Source organism: Ictalurus punctatus, chromosome 13 (assembly GCF_001660625.3).
Source record: "Ictalurus punctatus breed USDA103 chromosome 13, Coco_2.0, whole genome shotgun sequence".
NCBI lineage: Eukaryota > Metazoa > Chordata > Actinopteri > Siluriformes > Ictaluridae > Ictalurus > Ictalurus punctatus.
In genome coordinates, this window is record NC_030428.2 from 10,553,779 (window position 1) to 10,572,377 (window position 18,599).

The window sequence follows — 18,599 nt, forward strand, 5'->3', positions numbered from 1 at the left end:
TATTTGATTTTTTTCATTCCTATATTCATGTTTCCTTATTTATTTATTTGTTTGTTTATTTATTTATTTTCTTAATGTAAGTTATTCGACAATAAGAGGAAATTATTATGTTTTTGTTTTTTTTTTTACTCTCAGATGCAGCAATCAAGACCAGATCATGATTTTAAAATATATATTTGAAATATCACTGCTTGCTCTTGGATGAAGATGATTTTAGCTTCTTTAATCAATTAATTAATTATTTTTAGATTTAGATTTAGATTTAGAACCTTGCCGGTCTAAAGAAAAAACTGACCCAATTGTCCCAGTCAGATCAAGCACCTGTGCTAATTAAGTCGTCCCCACACAGGCAGTCACTTTCCCAAACTGGGATATAATGCAATCCTCAATCCTGTGACTAAGCACTGAGCATAGCGGTCCAAACGGCACTCTGATGGGTTTACACAACTACACAGCTTGTGAAATTTTTATTTGGATACTCTTAAACCCAGACATCCATATTGATTTGAGTAAAGTATTGTAAATGAAAGGATAAAGAGATTAAATCTACTGTTACATAGTAGTAACTAGACACATTGGTCATGTTCCAATAAAATAATGTTCTGAAGACTCACGACTGCGAATGTGGATAATAAACATTTCTTCAGATGCAGGTCGCCTGACACATCTTTGCGACTCCACTTTCACTAAAGCAGCACTTGTCGGTTGCACTCCATACAATTTCTATAAGTTGGAACGTGACACTTACCAGACAAATGTGTTACAGCCTTTGATCATGTGACTTTGGCTTCTGTGCAGATTTATACAGTTGCATTCTGTCTGTTCTGCTTTGTGTATCCGTTACACATCTTGACCCCAGAGACAGAGAGCATGGGAAATTTCTTAAGTCTCTTGAAGACAGGCAAAGACACTGTAAGTGTCCTGCTATTTTAGTTTATATTTCTAGTATGTGTTTAAATCAAATGAGAGGATGTTGATCCAGTGTACAATTTACAAAGTTTAGGAAACCAGACATTTTCTTTCCCAAAGACAGTGATGAACTCTGCAAACATGTATTAAATCGCTTGATATTTTTTCCCTCTTTTCTAATAGCTTTCTGTCTTTATTATGATAAGTGTACACTGCTTAACAACTATATGTACAGTAGATGCGTGCGCACACCTGACTGTATTATACAGACACAAAAATAGGTGCGTAGTCATAGTTTCTTTCTTTCATGCTTCTACATGCTTGTCTCACAATGTAATAAGAAATAGTAAATGATGTAGGACTAATCCCCTCACTGCTGCAGCTTAAATATCCTAGGGTTTGATCAGAGGATGTAAAGACCTGATTACAGGTGATTAGTTAGAAATTAAATATATTTATTATTATACCGAATTATAAAAGGGGCTCTGTTGGATTCAGATCTGGTGACTGGGGAGGCCACTGAAGTACACTGGACACATTATCATGTTCAGGGAACCGTCTGAGATGACTTACGCTTTGTGACATGATGCATTATCATCAAACATCAGAATTGGATCAAATTATAATCAGAGTAAGTGCCAGACTGACTGGTTTCAGTATTTCAAAAACTCCTAAGATTTTAACCCACAACAGTATCTAGAGTTTACACGGAATAGGGAGAAAAACAAGCCAAAAAAAAAAAAAAAAAAATTCCAGTTTAGATGGAAATGCCTTGCTGATGAGAGAGGTCAGAGGAAATTGACCAGAATAGTTTGAGCTGACAGAAAGGCTATGGTACCTCAAATAACCACTCGACATATCAACCATGTTGAGCAGAAAAGCATCTTAGAACACATAACACATAGAACCTTGAGGCAGAAGGGCTGCAATAGGAGAAGACCCACATCGGGTTCCACTCATGCAAGACAAGAACAGGAATCTGAGGCTACAGTAGGAACAGGCTCACCCACACTTGACAGTTGAAGAATGGAAAAAAATCCAGGCAATGTTTTACCAAATGATATAATAAATTTGCTTATGCAAATATTGGCATGAAAATTTTACATGAATTTGTTTGGCAGATTCCTTTATTCAGCGTCAGGCTACAAAAAACGTATACAGCTGAGACAAAAATACCAGTATGAATCATATTATTCAAAAGCTGAAATGATAAGCATGTGTGTGTGTATTGTTTCTCTGGTAAGTCTTTGACTATAAACTTAATGGCTCATTATATTACCTTCATGTACCACATTAGATTAAGCCTTAATGAAAATTTAAATCATAAAGAGTGGGTACGTACTGCATGCTGAAGGTCAGGCTGGTTAAATGTTGATATGATGATGTTGGTGCTGCTCTCAGTATTAAGATCAGATTAACTCGCCATGAGCAGAAAAACACCTGTAACCAAGTTAAAAGGTTTCTAATGACAAATACGTACAGTCACATTAGCTAATCGCTTTTCCATTTCATCCATTACTACGGTGCCTCATGTCTAAGCAAATTGAGTTTCCTCATTTTCATTTACATAATTAGCAAAAAATAAATAAATGCAAGGTGGTAATGCACTATCTAGCAAATTAGCCATAATGGTTATGTCTTATTTTTGTTTTCTTTATGAATGTATTTTGCTCCGGTTGTTCTGATGCTGAAATGAGTGGTGTGGGTATTTGCCTTATCAGGGAAATGGCCAGCGTTGACACTAATGCAATCATACTAATGTGACCCTGAATGGAGCACAGTGTACATTTACAGAGAGTTCACATCCATTTACCAAGTAATGTTACCTGCTTTAATCTGTACATGGAGATGGAACCAATGACACAAAATGTAACTGAACACAATCATTCTGGATGTATATCTCATATATAAGATGGTGATTATATTTGCCATACTGTATTTAAACTATCCTAATATACAGTACTGTGCAAAAGTATTAACCACCCAGTATTTTTTAGTACAAACTTCGTTACTTTAGTACAAACTTTGACTTCTGCATTATCGAGTCAGTACGAGAAACATTTTAGATTTCCAAACATTCGTTTTCCAGCACAAAATTAAACGTTACATTTAATAGTTATTAAATGTTGAATTTTATTACATGTTTGTATGTCAGTAAAGAAAGCAGAATATTACGTAAGAGACACTTTTCAGACAAAAAAACATAATGAAGGCTGCTGGGTTTTGCTGCAAAAATAAGAAGCGAGTGCAAAAACCAAAGTCGCCGCAAGAACTGTGGCTGGTTCTGCAAGATTCTCAATAAAACGTACAGCTCATCTCTTTATAAAACTGCTCTAATTGTGCTTTAGACTACTACTCTTGTTTTGTTTTTTTTAAAGCAAATGGTCGACACACCAAATATCGACTTTGTTTCATTTATTTCTGTTTACTGCGCTTTATAGTATTTTTTTTTTTTTAAGGTATAAACATTTAATGTCATGGTGTTTGAGGGCATCGTTGCTGTACTGCATTTCTTTGCATGTGCCTGTACTTTTGCACAGTACTGTATATAATACAGGAGAAATACTGAAAAGAAACAACACATTTGTATGTAAATATCACTTTTTGTAGCTGCCTAGAGTTCTACAGTGTGCTTGAAGAAGCAAATTCTCTATGAACAACAGTCTAAGAATGTTAAGCAGCTGGATGAGTGCTTGGTAAGATTACATTATGCACTATCCACTCTGACGCTACTTTTTAGATGACTTGATCACTCAGGATAAAGTGCAGGCTGCCTTGTCTGTGCTGCTATCTATGATTCAGAGGTATGGCACTCATAACATCTGAGGGTCATATTAAAATCAGAAACCCCTCCAGAAACTTGATTTAGATGCAACATGTGATAAGGTTTGCTCTTTTATTTTATTTTTTATTTGACTTGAATGCTGCCTACACAACGAGCTATAGTTGTAGGTTGACCTCTTTGCTTATCTTGAGTGGTAGGGGAGGGCCAGGAGGAGAGTAGCCAGCGAGCAAGCAAGACACATTCTCAGTTGAAGACGGGGAGCTGGAAAAGAGTGTGGATTAGAGGAAGCTCTGAAGACCTTACCTTTCTTCTAGACGATACTTCTAATCATCAAGGCTACTTTTACTCCTCAAAGCTACTTGGATCAAGTGCTTATAGACTGGCATACATCAAACAGGAAGTTTTCTCAGGAGTGACATTACTGGAGGCGATCAGGGATGTAGTGAGAAGTCGTGATGCACTGTATGCCTTCCAAGAAGGTGAGCAGTGAGCCATGGATACACGGATCTTCCCCCAGCCAGCCACGAGGCTAACAAGCATGGGTGCTATAAAACTCCTCGCTCTCCTTCTGCTGCTCCCATACACACGGGTAAGTGTGAAAGCCCTGGCACACTCATTGCTGTTGCAGAACTGTTGCTAAAGGTTACAGCATGTTTCTCTAAAACCTTTCGTTTGATGAGAAATATCATTCCGAGTGGTTCATTTTCGCTTATCTTTGCTGCAAATATTAAAATACAAAAATAAGTAAAAAAACCAAAAAAACAAACAGCTTTGCATGTTTGATTTATTCAATTCCTTCATACATTCGAGTGCACAAAATTAAAGAAGATGCGTTTAACCCGAATAAAATAATCCTCTTACAAAATTACAGTTTAGTCGGAAGCAAGTTGGAGGGAAAAAAAATGTAATAGTAAACTGATTCTATCCAGGCGCTACCTTAGACATGACGTTTTGGAGATAAATCTCAGGTCTTCTGTTCAGTTGTCTAATTTAAAACTTTCCACTGATGCAGTGTGGAAATTTGGGGTAAATATTTGGTAAAGGGCTACAGTGTGAACAAATGGTTGCTAGGTTGTGAGCAGGCAGCAAATATTAGGTCCAACTAACAAACGCGTAGGCACGTATATCTCACCGCAAACATTAGAGGTGTGCCTATGATCTAAATTGTACAAACTGTATTCCTTAATATGTTAGATATTTGTGACAGCTGAACTGTTACCTATTTAACATATTCAGAGAGAATTTACATTGAATAATATTGCTTTTAGATTTTGTTTGAAGAACAATTTTTATGACCAGAATTAAAGGAAAAATTGAAGTGTTCAGCCACCATGAGCCACAAGAACAGCTTCAATGCACATTTGCACAGAAGTCTCTGGAATGGTCCTAGAGGAATAAACACCACTCTTCCAAAATATATTCATTCAGCTGGTGTTTTGATGATGGTGGTGAAGAGCACATCAGTCCAAATTCTCATTTAGGTGTTCAACTGAGTTGAGATCAGGTGACTGTGAAAGCCATAGCATATGATACATTTAATTTTCATACTTAGCGAAGCATTCAGTGAAGCCCTGTTAATGATGACATTGACATCCTGAACACGACTTCTCTCTAAGTCTGTGCCATCTTCTCTCGAAGGGAACAAATAGCGCAAATCATGACAGCAAAATAAATGCCCCAACATTTCAGCACCATATTTTCCTTTAATCTGTCGCCCAACTGCATCTAATGTAATCCAAAATGCTCTACTTTAATTTTAGTTATTAATATTATGATATTTATACTAATTTGAGAGGTTGACAAAAATGAATGCAACAGTTGTGATGATATCATATAATATGATATTAAGTCTTTTATGGAAAATTTATTTAAACACTGCCATCTTGTGTGTGTGGGTTGATAAATGTAACAAAATAGTTAGAAGACAGGATAAAGGGTATAAAGCGTTAACTTGATATGGTGTGTATAGAATTTGTGAAGTAATTGAATCCTATTTTTTTTTAAAACTCCATTCAAGGTCACTGGCACCATCTTTGAAGATTTGTTGTCTAAACATACTGAATATAAAGAAAACTGTACCAGAACCCTGAAAGCCACCCAAGACAATATAACTGGTGCGTACAACAAATAGAAAAACCAAAGTCATACATGTATTTAAGTGTGTGTGCATTTGTATGTATGTATGTATATATATATAGATATATATTTTCCCTTCTAGTCCTTCAATGCATAGTGTCTGAATACAGTTATACTTTGTTCATGAATTGTTCTCAACCCCACAGCGACTGGTGTTTAATACACCAGAGACACTTCTGTTGATACACTCATACCCATGCCACACACACTTCCATGCCACTACTACAGTATATCAGTGTCACAGGTGTGCTGAGAATGATTAATATTTGGTTTGTTATCCTGTGGTGGTCACTATTCATTGAGGTGTAAGGTTCCTAGCTTTGGTTTATATGAATGTCAAGCAGAGCAGATGGTACTATAATTTTGAAAAAAAAAAAAAGTAAACCATAGCATGGCATAACGATGATAATAATAATAATGATGTAACACTGTTTTCCTTTGTGTTGTAAAGAAATGTTGTCATTTCAGAAGTGTAAAAACTTTTTCTTGAGTCAGAGAAACTGTTAACTGTTGTGTATATATTATTCCTTTTTTTAAACAAAACTTTGATAGTTTAAAAGTGTTACTGTAAATCAAAAAGATATTTTTTATCTTATTTTGATTCCAAAGCTGATTAACAAGTAAGACTGAAAACCTTTGCCTAATTTTTCTTAGTTAAATTAAGCCCTTAAAACAGAACCAGATACTGTATATCTGTGTATATCACAGTTAATGGAGTAGGTTTTCATTTCTCATTTCTTTTATATAAATTACTGTTAATATAGCTGATTTTAACTTTGATGGCATGGTGGTGCAGTGGGTAGCTATGCCACCTCACAGCTCCAGAGTCCCTATTTCAGTCCTCAGCTCAGGTTACTGTCTGTGTGGAGTTTTGCATGTTCTCCCAGCATCTGTGTCTCAGTGGGTTCGCTCAGGGTCCCCTAGTTTCCTACCATTTCCCAAAAACATGCTGGTAGGTCAATTGGTGACTCTAAATTGCCCGTGGTGTGACTGAATGTGTGATTCAGTCTGTGCATTGCATGGCAACACACAACAATCCAGCTGTGGCTTCTTTGGGAACTATTTTCGTTGAAAATAAACAAAATATTCAGCAATATTCTGTCTGAAATGTTAGTTACTCGATAGTAACTTCTTGTTTATAGAACTGTTATATCGCACTCGCAATCATGCTGTTATAATATCAGCATGGCTGTGATTATCTGCATACCTGCATGATATATACAGCCGAATCACGGCCATGCTGATATTCAGTATAACTGCACTCTTGCTTGTTTGATATTGCTTAACTGTACATATTTAGTCACTGTACATTGTAGACACTGTATACATCCAGCGTAAACAGGTTAATTATTTTGTACATTTATATGTACTGTAAACGATATGGCAATTAAAGCAGTGAATTGCGTTTTCAGTAAATTGCAACGAATTTCAGAAAACGCAGTGCATTATGGGATAACAAATGAGAGTGAGAATTGTAAAGATTCTCTGTCTCGACATCTGAAAATCAGGTTTTGTGCCCTTTGTTTGTAAATATTATATATTTATTATATTGTAAACAATCATACTATATATATATATATATATATATATATATATATATATATATATATATATATATATATATATATATTCATTGATCCTCCATTATTTTTAAAGGAATATACTGCAACGGGACATTAGACGGTTTTGCCTGTTGGCCACATTCATCTCCTGGGAATGTATCAGTGCCCTGCCCTCCATATTTACCATGGATTAAGGAAGGTACACTGTCTTGTTTGCTCTCCTGTAAATGTAAGATATATTTTTTCAAATAAACAAAAAACAGATCAGAGTATTTGGTTAATTTCTGCTACAGTGGTTTGTGTACATGCCTCCTCCAGGAGGCACAAGCATCCCTGTGCCTGTGGGATGCTGCTGTTTCTGTGAATGGAATCATGACTATTCTCTAAAAAAAACTTCATATGTCAAAGCCACTGATATGACAAAGCAATAAACTTATGCCAATAAAGGAAGATACTGTGAACAAGAACCATATGTTACTTTCTAAGACTGGGATTTATTCTGCTTCATGTTTTATGCGCAATGTTTCTCTTTTATTCAGGTTTTTCAGGAAATGTGTATAAAATATGTACAGACAATGGAACCTGGAAAACAGAAGAGAATTCCAGCTTTGTCTGGCGGGATCACTCTGAATGTGAAGATCCAGGCTTTTTCAAAAATGAGGTAAAATTTCCTTCAGTTCAGACTAAGCATTCTTCCATACATCAGTTAACAATGTGGTTTACTTTACGTGTTGTGTAACACAGGAAGACATGATATTTCAACATTCAGTCTTGAGGATCCTCTCCATAGTTGGCTACATGCTGTCCTTGTTCAGTCTGATTCTAGCTGTGATTATTATGGGCCTGTTGAGGTAAGTGAAGTTCAGTAAAGTGCAGTTCTTGGTCCTTCTCTGTTCATTCTTATGTTATAAATTGATACACATAAACACACTAATAAACACATGTAAATGATATTGGCAAAAGTATGGGGACACCTGACCATCACACTTATATGTGCTTGTTGAACATCCCATTCTAAAACCATCGGCATTAATATGGAGTTGGCCAATGCTTTGATGCCATAACAGCCTCCAATCTTCTGGGAAGGCTTTCCACAAGATTTTGGAGTGTGGCTGTGGGAATTTGCCCATTCGCCCATTGGCGCGAAGTCAGCATTCTAAATCATCCCAAAGGTGTTCGGTGGGCTTGAGGTCAGGACTCATGCATGACCGCTCAAGTTCTTCCATTCGAAACTTCACAAGCCATATCTTTATCGATAGTGCTTTGTGCCCAGGGGCATTGTCATGCTGGAGCACGTTTGGTCTCCTTAGTGCCAATTAATGGAAGTCTTAATGCTACAGCATACACAGACATTCTAGACAACTGTGTGCTTCTAACCTTTTGGCTACAGTGTGGAGATGACCCACATATGAGTGTGATGGTCAGGAGTCCACATAATTTTGCCATATAGTGTATCATTGCTATCCATCACTTATAGTGGCCATTTAATCTGCTATTTTATGTCATATGAATTTTGACGTTAGTTTTTGTTGTTATTTACAAGCGTCTTTCTCTGGCATAGCTTTATTCTCCTCAACAATTGATCAAGCATTGTTGTTTTTGTTTTGTCCTATCATTTATACATATGGAGTCTGGCTCCAGTAATCCGATTGTCTTATTATATTGATTACTGTCAAAGCTAGCTAATTATATCGATCCTAAACAAACCATGCAATGGATAAATCTCTATTTCTAATTTCCAGGAAGCTTCACTGTACTAGGAACTACATCCACATGAACCTCTTTGTGTCATTCATGCTTAGAGCTATGGCAGTCATAACCAAAGAAGTCGTATTTCACGTCACGTACTCCAACAAGCCATATGATGAAGCTGGATGGAACAGCTTCAAGGAATCTACTGTACTGCATCATTATGCATTTCTCAATTAACCATATACTGTATAACTGTATTGCTGTTATGTTGTTTTGTGAATTAGCTTACATGTCCAGATAATGTAGTGCATATAACACAATTGTTTATAAAATCCAAGCATGAGTTAATTTCATACTATTAATTATATTATTAAAATGTCAACCTCACAGAAAGCCCTGCTATGCAAAGCCTCCATGGTGTCAATGCAGTATTTTGTGGCCTGTAATTACTTCTGGCTCTTGGTGGAGGCGATCTTCCTTCACACTCTACTCTTTACTGCTGTGTTGACCAAGCGGAGGCTGCTGAAGAGATACATGCTGGTAGGATGGGGTAGGCCATCCTATAACACATAAACAGTCAATCATACAGCTGTCTTAAGAAAAGGATTAGCATGAGTTGCACTGACAGGTAGCTGTCATCTGATATGGCACCAAAGATAGAGTGGAAAAGTAATTACTAAATTGCAGAGGTAAAAAAAAAAAAGTATCCATATTATTGTAGGTGAAATTACTCATCAGTAGTTAATACAAAGTTAAAAATGTTAAAGTTGAAAAGTAAAAAAGTAAATTAAATTAATCTGTGAATGTACAGTGCTGTGAAACAGTATTTGACCCCATCCTAGATAAATCTAATTAATCTAAGATAAAACAAAGGCAACCCGAGTAAGCACAAAATACAGTTTTTAAATGATAATGTTATTCATTGAAGAAAAAAATGTATCCAATACCTACTGGTTATAAGTTACTAATAAGCAGTAGTTACTAATTCCCCAAATCTATGAAACTGCATTCATAATGGGGTTCAGCTGGACTAGACACAACCAGGCCTGATTACTGCAAACCCTGCTCAATCAAATCAACACTAAAATAGAACTTTTTCCACAGCATGAATTTGGTTAAAAGGTCTTACATAGTAACTCATTTAGTCACTATGTGTGTTAAGTTTAAAGAAATTCTTGAAATGTTGAGGAAGGTGATTGAAATACATAATTCTGACATCATGGGTGATAGATGTTGGATAACTTTTTTTTAATTCAATAAAATGAATAAATAAATAAAAACTGTATTACGTGTTTACTCAGGTTGCCTTTGTTTTAGGTTGTATGTCATTTGAACATCTAAAACTATTCAGTCTGAGATATACACAAAAACAGAAGCAATCGGGATGGCGGCAAATACTTTTTCGCAGCACTCTAAAAGATTCACAGAAGAAAAGGATTTTAGTCACTGAACATAAATAAAGGCACCAAGGAATGTGGGGAAAATCCTAACTCAGACTAAGTAACAACAGCTCAAATAGTATTTTATTAACTCTTATGATGCAAAGTAGATGAATGCTAATAGCTAGCTGTCACAATACAATCTGTCTTGATAAATACAAAGTATACATAGCAGTAGATAGATTACAGGGATGGGTGTTAGGTCTGTCACATCTGTTAAAGTTTTAATTTGTAAGGAATTTAGATCAAATGCAATCTGCTGCTAAAAAAATCACCTTATGACTACAAATATACAGTATGATTAAGAAATGTAGTGACTAGAACATATACATTTTTCTTTGAAATGTAGTAAAAGGTAACTGTAGTGTGTTACACCAAACTGTGCTAAATCACAGTGGGGGGTTTTTCATCACAGTTTATTGTATTTTTATGGAATTCTAAATTTTATATTAATTAAAGATGCTCTTGTTTTCATTTAGGGACTCCATTTCTGTTTGTGACACCTTGGACAGTGGTTAAAGCTCTGTATGAAAATCAAGGGTAAGGCATGATAAATTGACATTAAATGAAATTAACCATGTTCTAAATTCAGCTTTTTTAAAACATTTTTTTTAGAGTTTTTTTTTTTAGGATGTATTTTCCATCTATCATACGTGTTAAAATATTGGCTGCTCGTGTTTTGTTTTTCCCAAAGCTGCTGGGCCATCAGTAACAGATGGATCTGGTGGATTATCAGAGCTCCGATTACACTGTCAATTTTTGTAAGTATTATACTCCATACTTTTAATAGAGTCAGTTATAGATCAAGGATTATTGTTTCAGCACAGTCTGATTTCCTTACTTGAACACATCTGTTAAACCTAGCCATTAACTGGTGAGTTAGATTAGGTATTGAGAAGGTAAATCACTAAATCCTGCTATACTTTTTATCAGGAGATTGACCATCTAAACGTAAAATATAGAGCTATTCAAAAATAATGATGCAATCCATGGAGGCATGGTGGTTTAGAGGTTAGTACATTTGCCTCGCACCTCGCATTTGCCTTGAATCCTGCCTTTGCCTTGTGTGCAAAGAATTTGCATGTTCTTCCCATGCTTCCAGGGATTCCTCCAGGTATTCTGGTTTCCTCCTCCAGTCCAAAAAATGTGTTGTAGACATGTTGCTGATTGTCATTTCCTAATTGGGAATGGTAGTGTCTGCAATGGGCTGGCCCCCCTGTCCAGGGTGTCCTCCGCTTTGTGCCCCGAGTTCCCTGGGATAGGCTCTATGACCCTGTGTGGGATCAGTGGTATGGAAAATTAATGGATGGATGATGCAATCCATTGTACTCAGAAATCTAAAAGTTTCACATAGATTTTCACATGTTCCGATCTAAACACATTGCAGTGCTTCTTTTTGGAAGAAGATTGATTCCCAGAGCAAAATCAAATTCATATGACTAGTCTCTGAATTTCATAATGCAAAGAGAAATGACATATAAGGTATGTCATTTAATTCTGTTGCAATGGTCTTATCGCATTAGTAACACTGGGATGAAATCAACAGAATTAAATTATAAATCTAAACTTACAATTCTGACACCACAAAATCTACATATCAAGTAAAATCAAGTAAAATCAAGTTTAAAAAATGATGCCAAAGGAAATATGTTGCCTGTGGACGTGACCAAACTGGTTGTTAGCCGAGTTCCCAGCTGGGAATTGAATGACTGTTCCATTGCAATTTTCCATTACGGAGGTTGCAGCGCTACATCATAGCACTGTTGAATTCTCAAATCTGCTTGGTCAGAAGGTTTTGATCAATTCTTTGATCAACAGCAGCTCTGATAATATTCCTGCTCCATAATGTGCTCTTTCTAATCCATTAGCATTTATATAGTAACAACTTACACTGGACGTATTATGTTGGACACACCACATAAACTGATTAATCTTTGCAACTGTTTATATGGGGAGGGGATGTTTATTTATCATTCCTGGATGGAGTCTCCAGTGTCATTGCTCTGTAACAGTTAGAGGTAAAGCTGTTCATTTAAATTTTCCATCACAGGAAATTCTTCAGGATGGAGGGTTTCTTGATAAAACGACATTTTTGGACTAATTAACTTCAAGAGAAAGTAAAAAGAGAGGCTGGTGAGGGAACAACTGTTTATAGCTGTTATGATGTCGGCGATAATAGGAAATAACTTTTTTTCACAGATGTTCTGATACATTAAATGAGACGATAAACAGCTAAAAATACAACATATTCTTTAATAAATAAATAAAAAAGTTTGTGTTAACAACTTAAAATCTGGATGTAACAGTAAATATGCTACATGCTGTGCCACATGACACCAAATCAAACACATCATGCCATCATTGTTTATTTTCCTATAACAGCACACCTCAGACCTCCATTAGTGTTTTGAAGAATCAATGATTAATGGCTCTAATGGGTTATCTGTCATGGGATGAGTACATTTAGCTAAGTTACATGTAGAGTTAAGGTCATAATTCTGGCCCTGAAATGTTCCTTTGTTTTTCAGGTTATTTTCTGTATATTCCTCAGGATCATAAAACTCCTGCTCTCAAAATTAAAAGCTGATCAACTAAGGTTTACGGACTACAGATACAGGTCGGTATGTGTTTTCATAATTTGGCATAACTCAACATATATTACACAGAGCTTCCGATTATTGTTTCCCTTTTCCCTTTTGCAGCTTAGCAAGAGCTACACTGGTGTTGATTCCATTGCTCGGGATCCACGAAATTCTGTTCTTGATATTCATAGATGAAACTATTGAGGGAAATCATCGCTATGTGCGGAATTTCTTTAATTTAACCCTGAGCTCTTTCCAGGTAGTAACCTGATGGTTGTCTTTGTCAGCTTGGCAAAAAATATGAGAGAAAGTCATCTTTAATTGGGCTAATAATTTAATTTCTTCACTAGGGATTCTTAGTTGCTGTTCTGTACTGTTTTGCCAATGGAGAGGTAAGTTAGTGGAGCTCATTTTTAGAATATGTGCAGTTTTAGAATGCACACATCACTAAAACTTTTCTAAATGTTTTTTTTTATGTAACTGATTTGTTCTGTATTTCGATACTTCATGGAGATATGCCACTGTTAATTTCACTTTGGAAGATAATATCTATGTCACATGAGAGACCTCTAGCAGCACAAGGGACATACAAAACCATTCCCATAACAAAACTCATAATTTGTGTCTTCCCAATACTCTACACTGCTTCTAGTAGAGCTGATTGTGAGACTGTGAAAAAAATTATAGTAAAATTAATGGGACACCAAAAAATAAATTTTTAAGTAATATTACAAAAATGTTTCTCTAAACAGTTCTTTTACATAAATACTACCATGGTCTTATTATTACCTACAGTATATTGTCATGAATAAAAAATAGCAATGAGAATGAGTAGACCAGTTTATTGACATACATATCGTACATTCAATTTATTAAAATAAATAAATAAATAAATAAAAAGAGCCCAAAGCGGGCCTGGCAACCCTGTAGGAGTACGTATAAGTGAAGAGATTTGTAGTGTGTTGGAGTGAAACTCAGCAAGTGTTTTATTTAGGGGAATACAATACTAGTCATAGTCCATAGTGAAGGTTGAAGAACAGAACCAGCATCAAACAATGAATGTTTATCATTTGAAAAAAATATTTTTTCAAAATGGGCAAGGGTTAAAACCTGGAAACACAGAACTTGAAAAACAAAGCTCGGACTTAATGACACAAATGCATGATAAGACTTCATAATGAAACACAGAATCAGCGGGGTATAAATAGACAATTTTATTAAGGACAAACAGGTGAACACAATGGGTAACAGACCAATGACAGGACAGGGGTGGGGACCCAAACCAAAACAAAGGCACCTAAAACAAACAAAAGAACATGGAGGATGAATGATCAGCACAAGCAGTCCTGATAGGGGGGGTTTGTGACAAGAGGGTAGAGTTGGCACAATAAAACCCAATTTGAATGCATCTAATGTGATATTCTTTTAGTATTATTGCTCCTGTTTACATTTATACAAATGCGCTCACTGTGTCTTTTGAACAAGTGTTGCATATAAAAAAAAAATCACTTGAGATAATTATGTATTAAAGCAAAGCTTAAGATGGCAGAGGATATTGCATCAAGAGAAAATGGCCAGGGGAAGTCAATGAGAGCCTGTAAAGACTGAAATAGAATGCAGCATTAAAGTGACACTGGCCATTGCGCAACGTTAAGTATTGTAATAGGTCATGTTACATGTTAATATGAGTCTAGTTCTTGCTTTCCATGTCCTTTAACTGCCAATGGCACTATTATCTCTTGGACAACCACACATTTTTCTTATATCTCCAGGTCCGTGCTGAGCTGAAGAACAGGTGGCAATTGTTCGTCTCCAACCACTTGGAAGATCACAACTGCTTTGCACGCATGCATCCCAAATACTTATGGAAAAAGTCATGGGAAGGGACGGGACACCCCTCAGATCACAGCGACTCATACGAGGAGCGAAGCCATGCTCCTACACAGACCCAGCTCACTCAGGTGACCATCCAATCAGGGGCAGAGTTGTCCAGTGTACAGAATCCAGGTCTGGAGTTCTACACAAGGAAGAGTATGTCCAGCAGTGATGGAGACATGACTTTGGGCGAGACCTTGGAGGAGATTCTGGAGGACAGTCAGTTTTAACGTCCTATTGCTTCTGACTCTTTCATAGACCAGAAGTGCTGGTGAATCTCTGTATAAACATTGTTGAGTAATACTCATAGGTTGTTTTTTTTTAAAGTTTTTTTTTTTTTTTTTTTTTTTAACTGAGTATAGTCGTACACTCCTTCTAATTGCATTAGGTTTTTAGCAGCCGCAGACGTAGTCAACCCGGCATATTCACAGTGAAATAAAATTCTGAAATGTTGAAGGTGTCCTTGGCATAGCCATTTCATGGAACCTAAGTCTAAGTCTTCTGGTAAAAGCACTTAACTAAGAAAGCCATGTTGCATAATTGATTTCTTAAGGGATATGTATGTATCTAGATAATTAATTTAGATGTAGATACAGCAAGTAACCTTAAACAACAAATCTTAAATTCTGTCTCCCTGATTTAAAGGATGTCATCTAATGTGAATACAGTGTGAACTGCCTACCTATCAAAATGCTACTTTTTAAATTCTGTTGTTCTGTTTATTGCATGTACAGAAGCACTTTATGTTCGGTTTTTCTTGGTGATAAAATGAGTGGTCAATTAATTATGTTTTTTTTTTTTTTTAAACAGTACAAGATTATTGCACACAGATGGACATGAAACCAAATAAATCGGTTAAAAAGTCAGAAACCATAGCATATATATCATGTATAAATGGGTAGGACTTTTAATGTCTGTAACATGTACGACATTCACAGGTTAGGGAAAGGACAAGTCAGTGTCAGTTAGAATTATTGTCTAGATTTACTTTATATGTGTCACAAAAGGCCAGTAATTATTCCAGTAATGACTAAAACACACATTGGTCATTGGTACATATTACATACTACCTTATAACATGGACATTGAATTTCTTTTTAATTAAACTTTTTTTTAAAAATCATATTGAGACCACTGACATACATTTCTAATTGATTTTTCTTTTTTAATTACAAATGTAATGCCAAACAGGTGAAACAGAGAATTTATGGACAAAACATTATTAAAATATTTCTAGGTGGAAACTGTGAATATAGCATGTCTTCAGTGAATGGCTGCTTTTAACAGACTGCTTGTATATTGTGCATACCTGTATATTGTGGACAGACAGTAGCATACCTTATTCTAATGATTGAGCCACTTAATTGTTTTTTGTATAGTGCATAATTGATACAAATATCTATATTCATCTATGATTTTCAGTCTTGTGTCTGTTCTTTTAAATGTCGTAATAAATGATTCAAAACGATATAATAAACATAACAATTCATACTTTGCAGTGTGGCAATCTATTTAATGAAAGAAAGGTAATGTGTAGTCATAAATAATGGACAGAAAAACACAAAACAAAAAAATCATGAAAATTCCAAAATCAATCAATTAAAAACTGAAAATTTTAAAAACTGGCCAAACAACACTGCAAGCACTATTGCTTCTTTTGTTTCAGTCTGTTTTGAATCTTCTGAGGTTCATCAAACTGGATCAGTCTGAGGATGTTCTTATTATCCATCACTCCCTGAATGAACTCTCCTTCTGTAATTTTATCTGCATAGAGAAAACAATAAGAACAGATACTAGAGATACATTGTTTTTTTTGTTTTGTTTTTGTTTTTTTTAATGAAATCATTGTACATTAACAACAGTTTTGTTTGCCTTGGTGACCAAATTAAACTCTTTCTTTGGGATTAAGGATTTGTGAACAAAACCATTATCCTACCCTTTTCTTTTTTCCCAAAAAAGTTCCAGATTTTTTCTGTTCTTTTTTCAGGTGTGTTTTCATCATGGGGGAGGTTTTTCTGGTCCTCTTTAGAGATCATGTTAAATATTGACTGAAAATGAAAGAAATAACGCTTAAACAAAAATGAATGATTGGTAAACTGAAGGCATTAAACTATTCAATTCCTACAGCATTATACCAAAACATTATGCATTTCTACAATAATTTTGCAAACCAGCCAAAAATTACCTTGACAATGTCATTCATCTCATTTTTTGTTATGCTGCCATTCTTATCCACATCGTACAAGGCGAAGGCCCACTCGAGCTTCTCAATAGTGTTCCCGGAGGACGTGAGATGCAGTGCCACAATATACTCTTTAAAATCAAGCGTGCCATTACTGTCCAAGTCGAAACTTCGGAACACGTGCTGGGCGTAGGCCTTCGGGTTTGCATTGGGAAAGAACCTGGCGTAGATGCCCTCAAACTGCTCCCTGCTGATGCATCCGCTCGGGCACTCTTTCAGGAAGGCCTGATACCAGGCATAAAGCTGCTCTTCTGTGTACGTAGTGTTGGACTTTAGGTCCTCCAGTAGGTCTTTAGACAGAGCACTACTTTTACTGTTGCCCATCTTGAGAATGGTCTCTTTGCTCAGCTTCAGTAAACAGACTGACATAATCACAACCGCTATTTAAAGCTAGACTGTTTTGCTCTGGATTACAAGGGATCATGGTTTGGATCTTGATTTGATCCATTAGAGTGACAACTTTGGATTTCCTATGGCATTAGGTGTGAGATGCAGACTTAGTGTGACACACGGCTTAGCTCACAGCAAGGAACCTCTTGGCCTTATTAATGCAAATTACTGTGTGTTAGATCTTAACCAATGTACGATAAGCAAATGACAGTACAACATGTTTCTTTATACCATATATCATTATTATTATTATTATTATTATTATATAATAAGAATTCTGAGACAAAAATTTATTCATGAAATAAATAATTGGGACATTGCACAAAGTTCTGTAACATATGCAATGGACTGGTGTCCCATATAGGGTGAATTCTCACGCTTTGAGCCCAGTATTCCAGGGATGGGCTCTGATTCCACCGTGACCCTGACCAGGATAAACTGGTTATTGAAGATGAATGACTGAATAAAAGTTTCCTTAAACAAATATTCTTTTGTGTTAACCCATTCTTTCATCCCACACCAGATGTGTAAAAACATGGGTTCAGCTGTACTGCTGTGTATGTAGTGAAATGTAGTGAATTATAAACTCCTTTTCAAATCACACATGCACGCATTTATATATTTTGAACTTTACAGTGTTGCAGTATATAAAAAGGATGGCAGTTTACATCTAGAATTCAGGGACATCAACCAAAGAACTGCTCATGTCGTAACTTCTTCAACATTTGACCTTTGTGAACTTATACCATAGGCGAACTTCAATAATGAAAAACCATAATGAGCTTTCTTTTACTTTCACACTAACTGTTGTTACCCAGATGAGGATGGGTTCCCTTCTGAGTCTGGTTCCTCTCTTTCTTCGTCATATCATATTAGGGAGATTTTCCTCGCCACCGTCACCACCGGCTTGCTCATTGGGGATGAATTCACATATTTAAAATATGTATCCTGTGTTTATACATTTCTGTAAAGCTGCTTTGAGACAAT

General features: G+C 35.9%; 2 protein-coding genes across 2 annotated transcripts; one reads left to right on the forward strand and one right to left on the reverse strand.

Moving 5' to 3' along the window:
* Window positions 1–3,668: 3,668 nt before the first annotated feature.
* Window positions 3,669–15,787, forward strand: LOC108273454 (glucagon-like peptide 2 receptor). Its single transcript, XM_017482678.3, has 13 exons — window positions 3,669–4,283; window positions 5,712–5,808; window positions 7,487–7,591; window positions 7,932–8,053; window positions 8,137–8,243; window positions 9,135–9,291; window positions 9,475–9,634; window positions 11,003–11,063; window positions 11,218–11,284; window positions 13,052–13,140; window positions 13,226–13,364; window positions 13,456–13,497; window positions 14,878–15,787. Exons 1-13 carry the CDS (start codon window positions 4,188–4,190, stop codon window positions 15,208–15,210), a joined length of 1,575 nt encoding a protein of 524 aa, XP_017338167.1. The 5' UTR covers window positions 3,669–4,187; the 3' UTR covers window positions 15,211–15,787.
* Window positions 15,788–16,474: 687 nt separating this feature from the next.
* Window positions 16,475–18,162, reverse strand: rcvrnb (recoverin b). Its single transcript, XM_017482679.3, has 3 exons — window positions 17,166–18,162; window positions 16,917–17,028; window positions 16,475–16,744 (listed from the first exon to the last, which is right to left on the reverse strand). The coding sequence occupies exons 1-3, from the start codon at window positions 17,589–17,591 to the stop codon at window positions 16,626–16,628; spliced, it is 657 nt and encodes a 218-aa protein (XP_017338168.1). The 5' UTR covers window positions 17,592–18,162; the 3' UTR covers window positions 16,475–16,625.
* Between the last annotated feature and the right edge of the window lie 437 nt (window positions 18,163–18,599).